General features: G+C 39.4%; 5 protein-coding genes and 1 pseudogene across 11 annotated transcripts; 4 read left to right on the top strand and 2 right to left on the bottom strand.

Moving 5' to 3' along the window:
* Nucleotides 1-66: 66 nt before the first annotated feature.
* Nucleotides 67-1,365, top strand: LOC104783330 (uncharacterized). The gene has a single exon (XM_087512135.1). It carries the CDS (start codon nt 270-272, stop codon nt 1,230-1,232), a length of 963 nt encoding a protein of 320 aa, XP_087368261.1. The 5' UTR covers nt 67-269; the 3' UTR covers nt 1,233-1,365.
* A 121-nt stretch (nt 1,366-1,486) lies between these two features.
* LOC104783328 (uncharacterized) lies at nt 1,487-2,918 on the bottom strand (annotated as a pseudogene). Its single transcript, XR_015597778.1, has 2 exons — nt 2,421-2,918; nt 1,487-2,281 (listed from the first exon to the last, which is right to left on the bottom strand). The product of XR_015597778.1 is annotated as an uncharacterized LOC104783328 (transcript).
* A 616-nt stretch (nt 2,919-3,534) lies between these two features.
* LOC104783327 (putative cytochrome c oxidase subunit 5C-1) lies at nt 3,535-4,546 on the top strand. Its single transcript, XM_019245129.2, is given in 2 exon segments — nt 3,535-3,669; nt 4,270-4,546. A coding segment is annotated over 1 exon segment (195 nt). The 5' UTR covers nt 3,535-3,669; nt 4,270-4,293; the 3' UTR covers nt 4,489-4,546.
* Nucleotides 4,547-4,681: 135 nt separating this feature from the next.
* LOC104783326 (putative glutamyl endopeptidase, chloroplastic) lies at nt 4,682-9,104 on the bottom strand. Of its 2 annotated transcripts, XM_010508473.3 has the most exons (11): nt 8,669-9,104; nt 7,494-8,475; nt 7,272-7,400; nt 6,879-7,178; nt 6,320-6,778; nt 6,123-6,188; nt 5,869-5,929; nt 5,627-5,776; nt 5,395-5,532; nt 5,004-5,296; nt 4,682-4,899 (listed from the first exon to the last, which is right to left on the bottom strand). In XM_010508473.3, coding segments are annotated over exons 1-11 (2,880 nt in total). In that variant the 5' UTR covers nt 8,970-9,104; the 3' UTR covers nt 4,682-4,898. The 2 variants fall into 2 exon arrangements, with proteins under 2 accessions (XP_010506775.2, XP_087368259.1); XM_087512133.1 differs by lacking the exon at nt 4,682-4,899 and having other exon boundaries at nt 5,000-5,296; nt 8,669-9,074.
* Nucleotides 9,105-9,317: 213 nt separating this feature from the next.
* LOC104783331 (calvin cycle protein CP12-1, chloroplastic) lies at nt 9,318-9,893 on the top strand. Its single transcript, XM_010508475.3, has one exon. It carries the CDS (start codon nt 9,382-9,384, stop codon nt 9,757-9,759), a length of 378 nt encoding a protein of 125 aa, XP_010506777.1. The 5' UTR covers nt 9,318-9,381; the 3' UTR covers nt 9,760-9,893.
* A 1,456-nt stretch (nt 9,894-11,349) lies between these two features.
* On the top strand, nt 11,350-20,751 carry LOC104784456 (uncharacterized). Of its 5 annotated transcripts, none has more exons than XM_087512127.1 (25): nt 11,350-11,893; nt 12,447-12,795; nt 13,022-13,176; nt 13,578-13,814; nt 14,049-14,158; nt 14,244-14,321; nt 14,402-14,508; nt 14,655-14,749; nt 14,831-14,961; nt 15,081-15,184; nt 15,285-15,362; nt 15,452-15,530; nt 15,640-15,808; nt 16,005-16,075; nt 16,310-16,390; nt 16,472-16,542; nt 16,795-16,891; nt 17,002-17,061; nt 17,207-17,261; nt 17,355-17,746; nt 17,812-18,503; nt 18,589-19,231; nt 19,314-19,880; nt 19,978-20,036; nt 20,224-20,751. In XM_087512127.1, the coding sequence occupies exons 2-25, from the start codon at nt 12,458-12,460 to the stop codon at nt 20,420-20,422; spliced, it is 4,668 nt and encodes a 1,555-aa protein (XP_087368253.1). In that variant the 5' UTR covers nt 11,350-11,893; nt 12,447-12,457; the 3' UTR covers nt 20,423-20,751. The 5 variants fall into 5 exon arrangements, with proteins under 5 accessions (XP_087368253.1, XP_087368256.1, XP_087368257.1 ...); XM_087512130.1 differs by having other exon boundaries at nt 11,515-11,893; nt 14,861-14,961; XM_087512131.1 differs by having other exon boundaries at nt 11,521-11,893; nt 13,590-13,814; nt 14,861-14,961.
* Nucleotides 20,752-20,769: the final 18 nt, after the last annotated feature.

The raw sequence follows: 20,769 nt of genomic DNA, 5'->3' as shown, positions 1-20,769 counted from the left end.
TTGGAAAGAATAAAGGCAATGATTTGTCATCACGCTTTGTATAATGTTTTAATAATCAAGTAACCTTATTATGCGTGTGTTTAATACTAATAATTCCGTCGATAATGTATTTAATTAATATGTTGACATGAATGATTCTTTTTCATCAAACCTAACTTGAAACTATGGACATGGCACCCACTCCTTCATCTTTCCTTCAAACATAAACCTTCAATGCCCTCAAAAACAAAAACAAAAAAAACATATATTTATAACACAAAAACTGCTTCATGTTTCTTTTAACTTCTCGACAATTCTTCCACTTTATAATTAAGATGACCAATATCGCCGGCGGAGGGAAGTGGCGGAGAGAGGCGGAGCAGCTGGTGGTTAAGCCTTTCCGGCTAGTGACAACAACTCTCCTCAGCCTTCTCCTTCCTCTCTCTTTCCTTCTCCTTAGCCGTCTCTCTTCTGCTTCCTTCCTCTTCTCCTTGATCAAATCTCAGCCGCATACAGAATCATCTTTCTTCTATTCTCTCTTCATTGGCGCGAATCCGGCGATCGTATACGTCGCCGTTTCATCAATAAGCGTTTACACTCTAGTTCTTGGCCTAACCACCAAGATCACAGCTGCAGACCCCAAACGTTCGATTGCTTTTTATCCACACGTCAGCATCGCGTGGGTGACACTCTTCCTTGTTCAAGTCTCCGTCGGTTTAGGACTCCAAACAACGATCTCCAACGGTTTAATCATCGGAAGCGAACGCAATTTCTTGAGCAGGCTTGTGTTTTTCTTTGGTCTTCACGAGGTGATGCTTCTGTGGTGCCGAGTGATCGTGAGACCTGTGGTGGATAACACGTTGTTAGGAGGGGAAGACGGTCAACGGAGAGAAGAGACGTTGGTGGAGAGGGTGGCTTTGGCCGTTAGCTGTGGGACGTTGTGGTGGTGGAAGCTTCGAGATGAAGTAGAGGCTTTGGTTGGTGTGGCAGAGGCTAAAAGAGCATTGTTGTTGTTGTTATTGCCCATCGATGGTAACGTTAACGTTAGTTTTGATGTAGGAACGTTGGATTTTGTGAACTGGTGGTTATATTATATGGTTGTGACGATTGGTATGGTTAGGATCGTTAAAGGGTCTTTGTGGTTTGGGATGGTTTTGCTTTTCGAACAAGGTAGAAGAAGAAATCCCCGTGCAAGTCCTACTGCTTCCAATGTTGTTGTTATTGATGATGATGAAGGTGACAATAAAGTGTAAGTAACACATTATTATTTTGAAAGTTTTATTATGCAAATTTTGTATTAAACGTACTATATATAGTCTATATATGCGTTAAAAGATCTCTACCAAAAATTGAGGATTCCAACTAATCTATATACCAAATTCATAATTTTCTTGTAGTCTTCTAATGCGTATATAATTTTCTTGTAGTCTTCTAATGAGTTTCAAGTTCCAAAGGCTTCAACAAATCGTTGTTAGACGTACGATAATGAATGATTAATACTAGCAGATTAAAAGAAATTGGATGATTAAAGAATCAGATTTTAGTCCATATGATCATAAGCAAGAAAAATTCAAGAAAAAAAAAAAAAAGAAAACAGAGAGAGTCTAAAACACAGCTTCGACAAGTATGTGTCTCTTCTTAGAGCCAAACCCAACAATGTGGTTTAGATAAACTCTTCCTTCCTTCACAGTAGCGGACGAGACTAACCGATGAACCATACCGCTGCTGAACCAACCTGTGACAGAAGCCGTGCGCCACCCGTCTGAACTCTCTACAAGTTTCGAAGACGGGCTACCTGAAATGAAAACACAACACACACACACACACACAAAATACTTGAAGTCTCTACATAGATTGATTGAAGTCATGGGTAGACTTATTAAAAAACGTTTATAGTAGTAAAAAAAGATGGGGCCTACAACAACAATCTTGGAAGGGGACAAGAGCTCAAGGCCATCATCTCCAAACCTCAAAGAGCCACCAGAAACGTCAATGACAGTGACTTGACTCATGCTATCCATCAGCAGAATTGGTAACATCGATTTTGAACAAAGAACCGGAGAAAGTGTGGATGACGATAAGGAAGCCGTCAGGGTGATAAACAATGCCGTTAAGAGAGACAAAGTTGTTGTACCAGGACCAGGAGGAGGCAGGTGGAACGAAGAGAGGGCTTCTAATAATGGACACAAGCTTACCATTGAGATCAAGTTTTCCATATTTTACCTCCTTTAGCATCAGTGACATAGGGCATTGCCTTGTGCATCAACAACAGCTACATCGTCTGCGTATGATATCTCTTTGCCTACATTACATTGCTCCAATTTTAGGAAACAAAACTATCAGACTGAATCTAATCTAATCTATTCATTGGATGGTTAAGAATCGTCGTCGGCGGAGGAGAAACCCAAAGAGAGAGAGAGAGAGAGAGCTTAATTACTTACTGTGGTGGCTGCTAAGGACTGCGAGGAAGATACGACGCCACGTGGACAAATCGTAGGCAACTAAAGCGCTGAAACGATTTCCGAGCAAATCGGCGACAGCGAGGAGGAGACGGTTTCTGTGGCGCTCGATAACGAGAATCCGTTGGAAGAGTTGCCGGCGAGGTCAAGGTCTTTGACCAAAGTGAGTTCCTCGAGAACGTCGTCGGAATCAGAATTAGAAGGAACGACGAGCTCGCCGATTCCGCCGCCTCCGTCCATGTAGGAAACGAGGAACCTACGACCAACGTTTTCCCATTTAGCGCACTCGCGGAGGAAGCCGGAGCTGTGGTAAGAGATGACGTGCGTCGAAGGAACGGCTCGCTTTAAGGAAACGAGGTAAGCTATGGGGACGGCGGAAATGAAGAGGAAGAAGAGAGCGACGGAGCGCTTGCCGCAGCAGCACGACGGCGACATATGTTTTTTTGAAAAGAGAGAGAAATAATTTGGGTGCGGCGAGGACCACCTTAACCCTTATTATGGGAAAAAAATAATAATATATATATATATATATGTATTTTTATAAGGATTAAAGTGTTGTTGTTTCCTACTTAATGCTGTACTCTTTTTTTTTTTTTTTTTGTTGCAAGTTTCGGTTGAAGCTTATAATTTTTCACCAATTTTGGGTTAAAGCTGAAAAGATGGATCATTTGGTTTGGTGGGTGCCAATTCACTTCACACACTTTTTTTTTTTTTTAACTTCCGAAAATATCACACACCGACACACGTTTCTAATTTCTTCTATACACGTACTGTTATAGACTGTAGTATTAATCATAATTCCGTTTTTTTTTTTTTTTTTTTAACTCTTTTTTAAATCTTATGCCTGTCAAAATATACTATAATTTTTGAAATTAATACATGTATATGTTAGAGAATTCATGGATTAGTAGTAAATTCGTAACTTTCTTTTATCGGCATTTAGGTGTTTTGAATATGATGATGATGCAAAGATTGACAAGTTGGGGAAATGGAGAAAAAAAACTCTAATTTAGAAAAGAAAAGAAAAAATTGATGGGCCGTGATCAGATGTTAGCCCAATGAATAGGCTGGATCAGGATCAGGATCCATCAAACTGAATTTATAAAACTTTTTTTTTTTATCAATCAGTGTGTTTCCTCCTCTAAGCACCTGAGAATCCTCGGCTTCTTCCTTACATTCGTTGGTTTTACGGTCGTCGTTCGTTCGTCTACCTCCCCCACACTTCGACTTGGTAAAATCCCCAAATTCATTCATCTATCTCTCTCCCTCTCTTTCTTTTTTCTTCTAGATTCGTCTTCTTATTGAATATTTTTGACTGATTTCGAATCGATTCCTCTTCTTTATTGCGTCGATCTAAGTGATCGGAATCCAGATTCCCTTTTTTTTAAAAAGTTCATCATACATATTCAGTAATTCCAGGGAAGATTTGAAAATTTTAAAAATCGTTTGAAGGATGTATGTAATTTGATCGTTTAGGCTGGAGAAGATTGCTAATTTTTGTCATTGATATTAAATCCAAGTTTTTTCATCTCTCCCCGATCAAACAAATCACCAACTGCCCCTTTTGACAGTTGGTTTAATATGTATCTCTCTCTCTCTCTCTCTATATATATATATATATGTAGTTCATATCTAATGCATAGGTTTTATATGTCCACTGAGGAAAATAAACACGGGTTTTGATTAAAAGAAAAGTAAGAACCAAATTTTTAGTCTTTTATGAATTGCTAGTTAAACTACATTTCTAACTTTTGTTTAGTGAAAGTTACATTACTACTGATTCATGCATGTTTTTTGATCTTTGCTGTTATGCTTTGTAACATTTTGGTAGGTTGAGAGAAAGAAAGAAAAGATAATGGCGGGACACAAGGTTGCGCATGCGACATTGAAGGGTCCTAGTGTTGTCAAGGAGTTAATTATCGGTATGGCACTCGGTTTAGCTGCTGGTGGTCTCTGGAAGATGCACCATTAGAACGAACAGAGGAAAACCAGAGCTTTCTATGACTTGCTTGAGAGAGGTGAGATCAGTGTCATTGCTGCCCAAGAGTAGTAATACAGCCACGCTCCTTAACTGGTTCCTGATGATTTTTGATTTCTGTTTTTTTTTGGATTTTTTTTTTTTTGTTGGGGTTTCTTAAGAAATACATCTGAGAAAAGTCAGTTATAAACAAATTCAAATGTGATGTTGACTCAGACGTAATCTCTTCTCTTGTTTTGTTTTGCTGTTTGAGATTATTACAAAAGGTGAATAATATTGTTGAAACTTATTAGATGGAAGTATTGCACTTGACAGAGAGTGTATACATGTATCAAAAACTTCTTTTTTCATATTATTATTTTGAATAACAATGTTCTCTGAAAAAAATAGTTTGTGTTGCTTCTGCCAATTTCTTTGTTGTTCTCTGCTTCTGCAAGTGCATCCGAATGCTGTATGTAGCCAAATAAAAGCACCTTTGGAACTCTGTAAAAATCATAACCAACAATTCGAAAAACCTGAATCAGCTTAATCGAATGTGAGAAAATCTTGCAGTTTGTTTTTCTTTCGGGATTGGTGAGACAGTTTACCAGAGAAGTGATCTCCTGAGCTTGTAGTGATCTTCGTGCTCACCAAACTCGGGATTACCACCACCTGTGCCTGCCGCTACTTTGTCTGCAGTATCCGAGCCTTCTTTCGACTGGTCAGGACTTGTATCCGCATCTGCTGTGTTTGGAACGCAGTATTTTTGAAGCCAACGGTCGGTTTCCCAGAGTACGTGCATAATGCTTTCCCGTGCTGAGTACCCGTGGCTCTCGTGAGGAAGAACAACAAGACGGCAAAGAGCACCGTGACCTTTTAGTGCATTGAAGAATCGGTCTGACTGTTACACAATGTATGAGAAAGGAAACTAGTTAGAGAGAGAAAATTGGTGTGGGTTGGAATCTAATATTTTCGGGTGATTTCTATTCAACTCATAACCTGCATTGTTAGAGTTCCTGGGTTATTGTCTTCTTCGCCATGAATGAGCAAGATTGGCTTCTTGATTTTATTAGCAGACATGAATGGGCTCATCTCTACATAGACATTAGTAGCTTCCCACAGAGTTCGGTCCTCGTTCTGAAAATTTACAGGCATAGTTAAAGGTTAACCACAGATAAGTCAATAATTATCCCAATGCAGACAATGAGACGAAGACAATTGGCCATGTCACCTGGAAACCAAAGGGCGTGAGTGTTCTGTTGTAAGCGCCAGATCGAGCTATTCCGCAGGAGAAAAGATGAGGAGCATGAGCAAGAAGATTTGCTGTCATAAACGCTCCATAGGAGTGTCCCCCAACAGCAATTTTGCTTGGATGAGCCACCTTGGAAAAAGAAGGACAAAACAGTAAGTTTCAAAACTGTTGTGGTTTTATACAGTAGCGAGAAGATGGAATTAAGATCAAGCAATGCTTACTCCACGCCTGACGACTTCCTCTACAGCAGCCTCGGCACTTGCAACCAATTGCTCTACGTAGCTGAGAATGTTGTTTAGTAGTTCACATTAGAAACTGTCAATCTCAAGCACATCTCACATCTAAAACTTGAGTGGTTTGTTGTCACTGGCTCCCATGTAATAAGTTTTTATGCTTACAGCAAACCTTTACCATGAAAATGACACAGGTTGCTATGTTTTAGCTACCAGCTTTTTGAAAGTAGATATCACCGTACCTGTCATTAGCCTCTTCATCACCTTCACCAATTATAGGTATGGTAGGGCCAGATAATATAGCAAACCTGCACAGTGCAGAAGAATCCCGATGGTATTAGCTAACACAACAAGCTCGATGAAATAGACTCCAGGACAATGAAACAGCAAGAAACAGTATCAATGCTAACCAAGCATAGAATTGGAAAATGTTAAATACCTTCTAGCAAGCCAAAGAAGGGCCGAAGTTGAACCAATGCCTGCAAATTCATTTGGAGAGCCACGGACTTGACTAGCAGCATCTTTGCTCTTGAATTCACCAGGATAAGACCAAAACAGACAAGGAAGAGGACCGTCTTTTGATGGATCATAGCCTTGTGGTAGGTATAGTGTTGCAGTAAGTTGAACTCCGTCTTTTCGTTGGTACCTGATCATCTCTTTCTGTAATGAAGCCAACTGCGGATACGGATGAGGAAAGTTTGTAATCTGCTGCACTTTCCTATCAGGCCAAAGTTGGAGAGAATATTGGGTGTTTTCAGTTTTAGACTCCTTTGATGTCAGGACTTTCAGCTCCTCCATTCTTAAGTCCCCTTCTTTCTGGTCAGACATCAAGGCAACAACTGTCTCGAAATACTTTTCCTTGTCACTCTCCCAGATTCGTTCTTTGTTGCCTGTATTTCTAGATAATATTGTACAGAACATTCCCAGTTTGTTACTGCATGAAGGCAATAAAAACACGAGAAGCAAGAAATAAGAAGTCATTGTCTGCTAGGGCTTACATGTCAAACAAGTCAAGGAAGGGTACATTTCCTTGTGGTGTAGCCCCACTTCCGTTCAGTAAGACATAAGTGCCTTCATCATTTTCCTTCTTTATCTTTGCTATCACATATGTTCCAGCAGCAGTTCTCCTCAGCATGGTTGAGCCAGGGTCTGAATACACATCTTCCGATGATCTATCAAACAAGATGCGTGGACTGACATCGCTAGATCCAGGAGAGATAACCCATGTCCTTGTCCGTCGTGTTTTATACCATGATTCATAAACCAGAGCTAATGTATCATCGCACCAGGAAATCCCTCTGTAGAATTGAAATCGGATACATGTTAGGACATAGAATGCTTTGATGAAGTTAGTCAGTTTATTGATAAGATGGCGTTAATAGTCAGTTTACCCATAACGAAGATCGAGCTTGTGTAACACTTCTGGTTCTTCTCCTGCCAGTGGTTCCGCAGACTGCATATAAACTATATCACGCGGTGAAACTTCCACTTTGGCATCACCTCCATCTTGTGTTTCTGCCCTACATATCTCAGAGAGTTGTAAATTAGTCAAATTCAGATCCCATTTTAAAACGTGTACTACATGTGAAGCACTTTGAATCTAAAATATTTACCAGTAGAGGGTTGAAGGCTTGTCTGCTCGCCAATTTATTGAACGCATTCCTTTCCGCACACTATTGGAGGCAATGGGGATATCTTCAGCTAGGGGCAAGTCACATAGCTGTCTTACAAATCTACCATCAGATGTCCAGACTTCCACCTTCTTCGGAAATCTACCACAAGGTACAATGAAGGAATATGGCCTATGAAGAGATGATACTAACAAGTAGTTATGGTCTGTGGAAGGGTCTAACGATGTATACACTGCAGGTTCCCCTACTTCCTTCACTGTACCATCCAGAGAAGCCAATACCAGTTGTGATGTGGCATAGTAGTCGAATAAATCAGCGTCATACTCATCCTTGAGCAAATCTTGGAATGTTCTAACTTGGACAACATTCTTCTTCTCGTTTGACAGAGTTTTGGGACCAGATGGGACCAAAGGTTTCTTTGGTGGGTCACCACGAGATGAAGGGATTGTGCTCACCAGCAAAGTGGAATTATCAATCCAAACAAAACTCTCAAAAATCGCATTGAGATGAATATCTTGTGACTTAAACAATGGGCTAGCAACTCCAGTCTCAATATCAGCTACCCATACAACTGGCTTACTACTGTTTCCGTTCTCATCGACCCGGATGCTGAAAGCGAGATGCTTACCGTCATTAGACCATGTGACAAAGTTAATCTTACCGCCATCTGGAATGCCAGTGATCTCTTTCTCTGGACTCAACGTACCATCAGGCAATAACTGATGGATTCCTAAACCAGTGTAGAATGACATTCTGCTTCTGGTGTTGCAGTATCCATCGATTCGAACACCTGCAAGCTTCTCCTCTGGTCTAGCTAGATCTGCCAGCGGGGGCAATGCTCTCCGCTTGAGAAACAATATCTTATCCCTTTGTGGTGAAAATGATAATGCCGGGACTGGTGGGGCATCTACAATATCTCTGATCTCAGACGGAGGAAGACGATACCCAGTGCCTAAAGCCAATTCTACATACAGTAGTTCAAACACAAGCAAACAAACAAAAAAAAAGCAATCAAAAGCGATTTCTCTGGAGATTTGATTTCGATTTCAGTGACGAGCAACAACACTAACTATACACTCAGAAATATTCAAATCCAAGTTACAATTCCAAAATCCTACAAAATTGAGTCCTAGGTAGTAAAATCGGGGACAAGTTACCATCATCTTCAGTTGCCGTAGCAGAGGATGAAACGGAGCCATTAGAGCTGCCACCACCGTCTTCAGGACAGACAGATGCGAGGCAACGAAGCCTAGTAGAAGCAGAACGTGAAGACATGGAAATGGTGAACGGGTTTCCGGAGAATCGGTGAGCTCTCACGCAACGTCGCGCACGGAGAGTCGAGAATCCGGAAAGCTTCGGAGGTAGAAGGAGAGAAGCAGACGGCGACGGAGACGGCGGAGATAAATGGCAGAGAGGAGAAAGAGAGAAACGATGACAAGCTTTGTGAAAGCGCATCATAACTAATTCTTTTTTTTTTTTTTTTTTTAATACGTTTTTTAAAGTGCGATGATAGTAATATTCCCTTATTCGACGGTTCACTCAACAATACGAATAACGAACGTCACGAATTTTATCATCAACCATGAAAATATCGGCTGTTTATATGGGCCTTCGCGATGGCCCAAATAGTGCTTCTTTTTTTCTACTATATGGCCCATTATAAGTCTGCCATCCGGGGGTGGAATACTTTTTGCAAAAAAAAATTAAAGACACGTGGCAGAAAATGAATGGTTCTTAGAAGATAAGAGGATTGTGATCACAGAGTCTTGTTTAGTAACGTGAACCGATAGATAGAGAGAGAGTGTATAGTATATTTATCTTTCATTCATCTCTTTACATTGAAAAAAAAAAATCTCTACTCCATCCAACGATGACAACCATAGCTGCATCTGGTCTAAGCGTGGCGACTCCACGAGTGGTCGTTGTACCGGCGGTTCGTGTATCAGCTCCGGTACGGTTGAATTACCCGTGGAAGTTGGGTTCGATGAACAGGATGGTGGTTGTGGTTAAGGCGACATCGGAAGGAGGGATATCGGACAAGGTGGAGAAGAGTATACAAGAAGCCAAGGAGACATGCGCTGATGATCCGGTGAGCGGAGAGTGTGTGGCGGCGTGGGACGAGGTGGAGGAGCTGAGTGCGGCGGCGAGTCATGCTAGGGACAAGAAGAAAGCTGGTGTCTCGGATCCTTTGGAAGAGTACTGCTCTGACAATCCTGAGACTGATGAGTGCCGTACTTATGATAATTAATAACGTTTAGGTATGGTCAGATCTCGATGTTTTTGTTGTTCATGTTGTTGTTGTCCCTTGTTGGTGTTTTTGGTTTGGTTGATGATTGTAATGTGATAATGAAATATCAGAATATGGATAGTACAATTACAATACATACCAGGAGTATATTTCTCTTACGTTTCTTTTTTTTTTTTTTTTTTTTTTTGTGCTTAAGTGTTTTGTTTGGTTCAATTGCCCTTAATAGTGTTTGTTGCGTGGAGTTGATGAAAAATCTCAACTAGAATTTTGATGAATCTGATGATTTTTGCGCTCGCTCAAGTTCGGATTTGGGAGTCTGTTTAAAGAGCTAAGTTGTCAAGCATCTCCTCTCCGATAATAATAATGGATCGAGTGTTGGATTTTTTTGTGATTGAAACTGAGGTCAGAATATTACTATCATGACTGTAAACCAAAGATCTTGGAGAATCTCTGTAAGGAAAATCTAGAAGCTAGTGTTGCTCTTCTTAAAAAGCTAGTAGAGAAATGAAAGGATCCTTCCCTCAAGCTATCATCTTGGTCACTGAATCATACTCTTCCCAGAGCACCAGACAGCGAGGCAATGAAACAAAGTCACTCGCAAGATATTCATTCAAAAGATAATTCACTTTTTCTTTGGGATTAGCTGGACGAGGTATTAGTACAAACAAACAAAAACTTGAACTGATCACCTTCTCTCTCTCTCTCTCTCTCCAGATAGAGTCTGTAATCTATTACCATATTTGCAGGAAATCATGTTTTAGCCAAGGAAGCTACAGAAAATGGCTATCTGGTCTCTGACGGAAAACTTTGATTGCTGGAACCACTGGGACTATCTCTGTAAGAAGAATCTAGAAGCTAGTGTTGCTCTTCTTAGAAAGCTTGTAGAGAAATGGAAGGATCGCTCCCTCAAGCTATCACCAAGACATTGATCCTTCGTGTTCAGTGAATATTGTGGAAGAGTTACGGAGGATTAGTAAAAAAGGTTTTATAAATGAAATTACAAGTGTTATTGATACTGTAGTATGGGTCGCGTAAATGGGCTTTCTAAAGCATGGGCTTATAATAATGTACAAATTTGATATATAATAAAACCAGCTTATTCACGGCCATCTAAAAGGTGATGAGAAACAGTAAATAAAACGAAATCACAACCTATTAAGTGATAAAGTGAACTATGTTGATGAAAACTGAAATCTATACAATTCTTTTTTTTTTTTTTTTAATATATAATCGTGAAAGTTCAGTAAATGGATTAGTAGTAATCGTTTATCTTACAGAATTAAAATTGTTTTTTTTTGTTTTTAAATGGTAAATAACATGAGTGCTTGCTTCATGCTCCTCTTTCGTGTTAGTAGTATTTGCAATTTTGAATTCGTTCACTTATATACATTTTTGGCGGTAAGAAAAGTAGATATTTAACAAGAAATGCGTCAGAAGAACCACCGTATCAGTATCATCATCACCCAGTTAAAATCTGAAGATAAAAAAGGTTATTATATGCGAAAACAAGAAAAATGAAACCGGATCTATTATTATTATTTTGTCGGCCAGGCCGCCATTTAAAACAGAAAAGTCATTGATACCCCTACAATACTCAGGCGGCATAAGAAGATGCCACAAACAAGTAAGGGGTGTATCTGTCTTTTGCACATACGAACCCGAGTTTCCTTTTATCAAAAAACTCTTTCTTATTGTTTTTTTTTTTTTTCTCTATTCTCAAATTTGTATTTTCCAGCTTCCCCAGAAAAATCTTACAGCGGTAAATAAAGAAAGAAATATTAAAAAAAAAAAAAAAAAAAAAAAAAAAACAAAATTTTTTTTGTTGTTGTTGTTGTTGTTTCGTTCATCCTTCGACCTGGCGATGTCGTCGTAACCAGGACAGAGACGCTCTCAATTCGCAGAATGTAACGTTTGTTTGTTACTCTTTCGTCTCTCCTTTTCGTCACACCTCAAAATCATTCGAATTCGCTGCTTCGTCTCTCGTCCTTTCACCTCCTCATTCGAATCGTTGAAACGACGAATCGAGGATTCCTTTTCTCTCTCTCTCTCTATCCCCACCCCACCAATCAACTGCTGCTGAGTAGCGTAGCAGCTGTATGTTTCTTGACCTAACTTAACCCTAGCTTGTTTCGAGGTTAGCTCTTTACTTGCGTTTCTCCCTTCTTCTTCTACCTAGCTGCGAAGTTTTTAGTTGATTTTGTGTGTGTGTTTTTTTTTTTTTTTTTTTTTAATGTATGGTGGTGGGTGCTTTTCTATGTAATTGGATCTTAGGGCTTCTTTTGTTTGATTCGGGAATAACTCGTTGCAATCGCTTTTAAGATTGTGTCTCAGTGGTTTACGATCCAATTCCTTTGTGATTTTTTTGTTTTTGTGGATTTCTATTCTTCTTTCAGTCGGTTTCGTTAGGGGAAACTCTTCTTTCAGATTTTTGATTTCAATACATTGACACAAATGATCCTCCCCTGTGTAGGAAAGAACAGATTAAGTTACCTCAGGTTCCAATTTTTAAAAAGACACCCCTAGTTAGTTTATTAGGTTAGTGGGCAATTCTATTTCCTATGCAGCGAATATCTCTTGTCTTGGTTTTATTAAATGCTTGAAAATGTCATCTGTGGTGTTACTGTACTCGTTGCTATCTTTCACTTTGGCAATGGCATTTAGTTTTGACTAGTGCTTCTCTTCCACAGGCGGCGTTATAATGGAGTGGATACCCAAATCTATTCCTTTTATGGAAGCTTCGAATTTGGCAAACGTGGTTCCAGGAAATGCATCTCTTGAGCCACATGAGAGACTTGTTTGCCATTCTTCGCTAACTGATGTAGATATGGACCTTAGAGAAGTCTATTTCCTGATTTTACATTTTCTTTCTACTGGCCCCTGCGAACGCACCTTTGGGCACTTGAGAGACGAAATTCTGGAAAAAGGGCTTTTACCCCGTAGATATCATTCCTGGTGGTCAAGAAGTGGCACTTGTACTGGGCGTCCTGATGATGATGGCATCTCCCTTCCGTTGAGCTATGATAATTTGATTGAGAGGTACAGTTTTCTTTCTTTTTTTTTGCTTTCTCCACTCTTTTATTCTTTGAGTTACTATGGAAGCCTTGCCATATCTTATTGAAATGTTCTGTTACTTTTCTCTCAACAAGTGCGCTTTTAATTATGATATGTCATACTTTATTCGAGGTTTCCCATGTCCGTAGCTGTGCCCAAGTATTTTTCCCTTTCATGGCTTCTGTCATCATTTTTTTCCTGTTACTGACAGGTATCCTCATATCGAAAAGGATCACTTGGTGAAGCTTCTCAAACAACTTATTTTAAACCCGCATTTACCTTCACACATGAGAGTTGAAGGAAATGCTCCCAATGCTGCTGACGTTCCAACACTATTGGGATCTGGCACCTTTTCACTTGTGGATCGTACGTAGTAATTCCTATTCATCTACTTTGTTGTGCATGAATTTCAAAGCTTCATGGTTTTTGTTTTTATTCTGCTTTAAAAAGACATGGTACTTGGACGAAATGATGTTTGGAAATCAGGATATTTTTTTCTTTTTCTTTATGTATTTGGATCTGGGACTTGAAAAAAATCACATACATGAACCTGATAGTGGCTTTAGGGCTGTGCATTTTAGAATTTATTTTTGTGGTTTTGGTTATCTTTACTTGGTATCATGACTTGTTTTTGGAATTCTGGTGAGTAGCCTCATATAAGAGAAAAGTCCACGTATGCTTTTACTTTGAAAATCTCTTTAACCTCTCCAATTCTTACCCTAGGTCCTTGTTACTTAATTGTTAATTTTTTTTTCCCCTATGTGAAGATAAAAATATAGAGTCTCAGAAAGCTAGGCATGTTGCGTCATACTTACGCTGGCCGCATATGCATGCCGATCAAGTGCGTGGACTAAGTCTCAGGGAAATAGGAGGAGGTTTCAGAAAACACCACCGTGCTCCGTCCATTCTTTCAGCATGCCATGCTATTGCAAAACCATCAACAATGGTTCAAAAGATGCAAAATATAAAGAAGCTCAGAGGACATCGTAATGCTGTCTACTGCGGTATGACCTTCACAATACATCCTTTCTGTTTAATCTCTGGTTTGTTGGAATTATATACCTTGTTATGTTGCATTTGCGACCTTGGAATTTATATTAGTCTGTTTATATCTTCTGATTAGAATATCTGGAAGTTGTAATGCAGTATGTCCATCATAGGAGCACCATTTATTGTGACAAAATGTTTTTGTTATGTACAAAAGTAACAGTATGACTATCTATACTTTTGTTGCACAGCTATATTTGATCGTTCTGGTAGATATGTTATCACTGGTTCTGATGACCGGCTTGTCAAAATTTGGTCGATGGAAACTGCGCTTTGTTTGGCTAGCTGCCGCGGGCATGAAGTGAGCTATTGTTTTCGATATTTGTAAGAAATAGGTTGTGGACTGCTCTATTAAAATTAGTCTCGCCTATGCATGTTTTATGTAGGGTGACATTACAGACTTGGCCGTTAGTTCAAACAATGCTTTGGTGGCGTCAGCTTCAAACGATTTTGTGATCCGCGTGGTAAGAATACACTTCTAGTCTTTACTGTATTACTTGTTTTAATTTATTTATCAGTTAGAGAGTATTGATTCTTATGACAGTGGCGGTTGCCTGATGGAATGCCAATTTCTGTATTGCGGGGCCACACTGGAGCTGTTACTGCAATTGCATTCAGTCCCAGACAGGCGTCTGTTTACCAACTTTTATCGTGAGTTCTGTTCAATATGTTCCTATTTTAACCAGTTCGTTTCGCTTTGTTCAAGACCACCCCTGGATCTTTAGTTTGGATGTTTCAATACTGCTTCCTGGACTTGTAATCAGTTAGTTATTTGTTGTTTTTTGTTATCTATGTAGGTCATCAGATGATGGAACCTGTCGTATCTGGGATGCTAGGTATTCTCAATGGCTCCCACGAATCTATGTTCCAAGTCCATCAGATGCTAGCACTGGTAAGAAGTGGTACATCATCATTTTTTTATTCAATGTTAAAAATCTTTTCGGTTATAGAGCTCATTGGAAGTTTTTCTTAGGCAAAAACACTTTTACATCTTCCAACACAGCGTCCACGAGCAATGCATCTCAGAGTCATCAAATATTATGTTGTGCGTACAATGCTAATGGGACCATTTTCGTCACGGGTAGCTCTGACAGCAATGCAAGGGTCTGTGTTAAACTTTCAAATTTAGTTATCCTCCTTCGTAATGCAGAAACTGCAGGAAATGTTATTTTGTTTTGGTTTGCTTGTTAGTCTAATTTGTCAGTATTTCCATTATCTTGCAGGTTTGGAGTGCCTCAAAACCTAACTTGGATGATGCTGAACAGCCGACTCATGAGCTGGATGTTCTACGTGGCCATGAGAATGATGTCAACTATGTGCAGTTTAGGTATTTTCCAGTGAACATGGCGCCTCTCTTAGATTGTGCATTTTGTTGGTTGGAGAACATAATTAGAAATTTAAAAGGGTGTTTCTATTTTTTTTTATAGTGGTTGTGCTGTGGCTCCAAAATCTTCAACAGCTGATACTCTGAAGGAAGATTGTTACCCAAAGTTTAAGAATTCCTGGTTTGTTTCACGTTTTAAGTGTTGGACTTATTTTCATTCCTCTATCTTCCTTTTATTCTTAGTTAAGATTTAATACTTCTGATCACTAGGTTTTGTCATGACAACATAGTAACCTGCTCTCGCGATGGTAGTGCAATTATATGGACACCAAGATCACGTAAATTCCATGTAAGTTCCGTCAATCAACCGCAGAATGCAATGGTACTTTGCAAGTTAGTGACAGCAAATTTCCGATTCTATCATTGGTTCCTCAACTTCCTCGATATTATATTTTCAGGGGAAATCTGGACGCTGGATGAAAGGATATCATCTGAAGGTGCCACCTCCTCCACTTCCTCCACAACCTCCTCGAGGAGGCCCACGTCAAAGGTTTCTTCCAACACCACGGGGTGTAAATATGATTATATGGAGCTTGGATAATCGCTTCGTACTTGCCGCTATCATGGGTAAATAAATATCATCAGAGGATATCTTCTGATGCATAGATTATCAATTTTGATGGATTTCTCTCAGTCTGACTGTGTTCCAATCGTGGATAGTAAAAATACATAAACCCTGAAAAAAGAATTTTTGGCAACCTGTTGGTATTACATGAAAGTGCTACTATCTTCTGTTTCCCTTAATCCATCAGTGTTTATTCAGATTGCAGGATATGTGTTTGGAATGCTGCTGATGGTAGCTTAGTGCATTGTTTAACTGGTCACAGTGAATCGGTAACAATTTCAACTCTTTATCTTGAGATTATAGTTGGGGCCAGATGTATGTTGTTTTTTTCTTTTATTAGATGTTGTGTCCTTTATAGTTCATTGTAGTTCTTATCTGATTTCGATTCCTGAATGTCCCATATCTTCCATATTGCATTTATCTTCAAGTTTTGTTGTTCATCCCCGACTTGATATGGGAGATACTAATATTGATATAAATGATCACTCATTTTCTCTTTGTAGTCCTATGTCTTGGATGTCCATCCTTTCAATCCTCGTATTGCTATGAGCGCTGGCTACGATGGGAAAACAATTATCTGGGATGTGAGTTTCATTTTTTTCTAATAGGAATAATCCTTGATCTTATCAATAGCATCACTTACCTCCTTATATTTTTCTTTCTAGATATGGGAGGGTATACCAATCAAAGTATACGAAATCGGGAGATTTAAGTTGGTTGATGGAAAATTTTCACAGTAAGTAACCAATGATATGTCGAGGACAAGATCTTATATATTCTCTGTTTTGTTTTCGCAAATGACTTCAGTAATACATGCACATGATTATTGAGTCTGAAACTAGAGGATACAGCCATATTTTGCATATCCAGTTGGATATACAATATTCATATTTCTTTCAGTAACGACATCTGCTTCTGAAGCATTTATTTAGTCACATGAAAGATATGGAATCATTAGTTATGATATCTTTTCCTTGGCACTGTGTAGAGATGGGACATCAATTGTGCTTTCAGATGACGTTGGCCAGATATATTTCCTAAACACAGGACAAGGAGAGTCTCAAAAGAATGCAAAATACGATCAGGTAAGGCCGATTTTACATTTCAGTTGCATGATCGATTTCTAATAAATGGCTATAGTTTCTAGCGATTCTCTGTTGCTTTCTGACCCTTTCTCTTGCTTTGTTTTGTTTAGTTCTTCCTTGGTGATTATCGTCCTCTTATTCGAGATACCAATGGACATGTTCTTGATCAGGTTTGTTTCAAATGCTTGTTTCTTTTGTTTTCTTTCAAATTTATGCTGCGTTCGTTTTAAAAGACCTCACCGAACTGTGCACACTTTATATCGTTGCACTTGCTGAATTGTTGAAATATAAAGCTTTATAATTTTCATGGTTCAGGAGACGCAGCTACTTCCCCATCGGAGGAACCTTCAGGATCTTCTTTGTGATTCAAGTTTGTTTCTAAAAGCTTATCTTTTTACTTCAGTTATGCAAGATGTTGGTTATTCATGAAACTTATTCCTGGTGTATTAATATTATTTTGCAGGTATGATTCCGTATCCAGAACCTGACCAGACAATGTTTCAGCAACGCAGACTTGGTGCGCTAGGAGTTGAATGGCGTCCTTCCTCGATAAAGTTTTCTGTTGGCCCTGATTTTAGTTTAGGTCAAGATTATATTATGCCTCCTTTGGCTGACCTGGATAGATTGATCGAGCCATTGCCAGAGTTTATAGATGCTATGTACTGGGAACCAGAACACGAAGTTCTGAGTGACGACAATGATTCGGAGTATAATGCTGAAGTTTCCTCTGATGGAGCTAGGGCAAGCCCATGTTCTAACTCGTCAAATGAACTTGATTGCAGTTCCGAGGACAGCAACGTTGAAAATATTCACGAAAATAGCTATCATCGGACAAGAAGAAGAAAACATCCTAGAGTATGTTTTCTAAACTCATGCGATTTTGTTTGTCGGTATCTATTAACTAACTCCTATTTTCTCAGGCCGAGGTCACTACTTCATCGGGAAGACGTGATAAGAGGATTTTGGATGAGAATGATAGCTCAAAATCTGGGATTAAGAGAACAAAGAACCGAAAAATTGGTGTGAAGGCTTCAAAAAGAAAATTTTGTGATGTCAAGGCATCACGACCGCAAAGAGCAGCAGCTCAAAATGCTCGATCCTTGCTTTCTAAAATTTCTGGAAGCTCTTCGGATGAAGTTGATGATTATAATGATTCATCCAACAGTGAATCTGATAGAAGCATACCCACTTCGCGACAGTTGGAAAAACCATCTCAGATGCTGGAATCTCTTTCAAATGACAAACAGAAGAAAAAATTGATTGTAAAGATCTGTGTTAAGAAGCCAAGAGAATCTGTGGAAAGCAAGGGAGATGTCATAAATCAGGCAGATTTGGAGCAATTATCTTCTAAATCTTTGGAGGAGAATCACAGAGTGATTGGTATATACTCAAGAGAGCCCGGTTCAAGTTCTGTAGATGCAAAAGGTGATTCATGGTGTCAGGATATTCCACAATCTATGAATACGCCACAGAGAGAAAAGACAGATAATCAGATGATAAAATCTTCAGATCAAGACCATAATATGTGCAAGTGGAGGGAAGAAATTCCTGTTTGTGAACCTACCGAATTACTTGCGTCTGAGAACATTGAAGAAGCCCAAACTTTAAATGGGTATGGAAAATCTGATTATGATTACCAAGAAAGTTATGTTCATATTAAATTTCCACAATATCTAATTCCTCGTGTTCTCTTGCAGAGATGAAGATCTGTCAAGAGTTGAACCCTTGTCTGGTCAGTTGAGAAATTGTGATATAGATGCTTCTATGGAAGCTGATGAGATTTTTCCAAAGAAGGTTCGACGACTGAGATTAAAGCTTCGGCATCCCAGCAGTCCTCTTAAACTAGAGCCTGCTGAAGTAGCAGATAATTTGGCAGATGGTGGAGATGGGTTTGCATCCGTAGCTCCCTCTTCCATGAATCCTTTTATGGATTCTGAATCTGTAATAATAGATAAAGTTAGAGATTCGTCTGCACATGACTTTGATTTTGGAGAAGCTACAGCTGATGTGATACGTAGGAAAAGATCCATGAGAAGTGAATCTAGTACAAGAAATAGCACACTACGCACAAGGTTAGGCTCTGGATCTGTAGATGAAATAAAGAAACAAGAAAAACCTTCCACGAGCGTGTGTGATGGTGCATCATTTGAAGAATGGCCTTCTACGATCAAAGCTGGGTCCCGGTCAAGATCTGCAAGCGCCGTCAAACAAAGTCCCCATACTGAATTTAAGTTGAATAATAATGCCTCACGAAAAATTCCATGGTTAATGTTGTCTGAACACGAGGAAGGCTGCCGTTATATACCCCAGCTAGGAGATGAAGTTGTTTACTTCAAGCAGGTAGGTCCTTTTGGCTGGTAATTCTTTGTTCACTAGGATGTATTAATTTGCCCGATCTGGAGTTAATAACTTTCGGTTTCAGGGTCATCAAGAGTTCATTGCATCTACCGAATTAAATGACAGGGACCGAAGGTTCCTTCCTCGAAACCTAGGAGCGGTAGAGATTTGCAGAGTTGAGAAACTCAATTACGATACATATCGTGGTTCTGGCGAAAGCTGCTGCAAAATGACCCTCAGGGTTCTGGATTTTTCTTCATCACATGTCTCCCGCAAAGAGTTTCAACTGACGCTTCCTGATCTCATTAATTTCCCTGATTTTGTTGTTGAAAAGACTCGATACGATGCTGCAATTCAAACGAAGTGGGAAATCGGTGATGAGTGCCGTGTGTGGTGGAGAAATGAATCCGGTGAAGGCGGGGCGTGGTGGGAAGGTAGGATTGAGTCTTCACAAGTTAAATCCCCTGACTTCCCAGATAGTCCTTGGGAAAGATACAGAGTTGTCTATGAAACTGGGGAGAGAGATCTTCACAGCCCGTGGGAGTTTGACAATCCCCAGTTTCCCTGGGAAAACTCTACCATCGAAGAAAAGAAAAGAGATAAGCTGCTTTCATTATTTGTTGGACTAGTGAAATCAATCAGCAAGCATCAGGTCTGTCTTCCCTCCCAAAACTTTTATTTCTCATCTCCCTGTTATCCTCGCTTGCCTCTCTAACTGTTATCTGCTGTTGTTTATAAATATTCTTCAGGACAGCTATGGGATCCAAAAGCTAAACGAAGCTGCTCAAAAGATGGATTTCTGCAATAGGTACGATACTTATGCAACAACATTTGGCTCTCTGCAATTGATTCTTTCAAAACCTCCCTAGTCTCATAAAGTTAAGAAAATGAAAATCCATCATGTGTTGTGTCTGTTATATGATCTCAAACGCTTTCGTGGCGGTGGGATTCATGTGTTTTGTGTATAAAATCTGCTTCCTGCACTTAAATCGCAGGTTCCCGGTTCCTTTATACCCTGAGCTGATTCACAAGAGACTAGAGAATCAGTACTACAGAAGTATTGAATCGTTTAAACACGACATGGATGCAATGCTCTCAAACGCGGAGTCTTATTTTGCTAGGAATGCACATATGCTTTCGAAGATAAAGCGATTGGGAGATAAATTGACAAAAACGTTAAGAAAGCTGATCTGATGAGAAGACAACAACGCTGGTATGCTTCTTTTAGGCCTCGCTGTTTCTGTATCTTGTGAACACGCTAGGATGCGGCAGTTATTTATCTTTTTATATAAAATTATACTAGCGAAGAGAGTGTTAAAAGAAGAAGAAGAAAAATAGAAGTAATTCACTCTAAACAAAAGAAGTCGGTTTTGTTTTGTAGTCACCCGACACAGGTTAATGTATAGTTTAGTGTTTTTAGTACCCACAAGACTAACAACAACAACATGTCTGTCTGTAACAGAAAATTTACTCTTTTGTCACAAGAATGACATCATAAGTCTAATTTTTATTTTTGTTCTTCATTCTATATGAGCTCATCG

The sequence above is a fragment of the Camelina sativa genome, chromosome 4 (assembly GCF_030686135.1).
Source record: "Camelina sativa cultivar CO46 ecotype springtype chromosome 4, ASM3068613v1".
Lineage (NCBI taxonomy): Eukaryota > Viridiplantae > Streptophyta > Magnoliopsida > Brassicales > Brassicaceae > Camelina > Camelina sativa.
The sequence above is the reverse complement of the archived record's forward strand: the minus strand, read 5'-3'. Positions and strand labels throughout refer to the sequence as shown.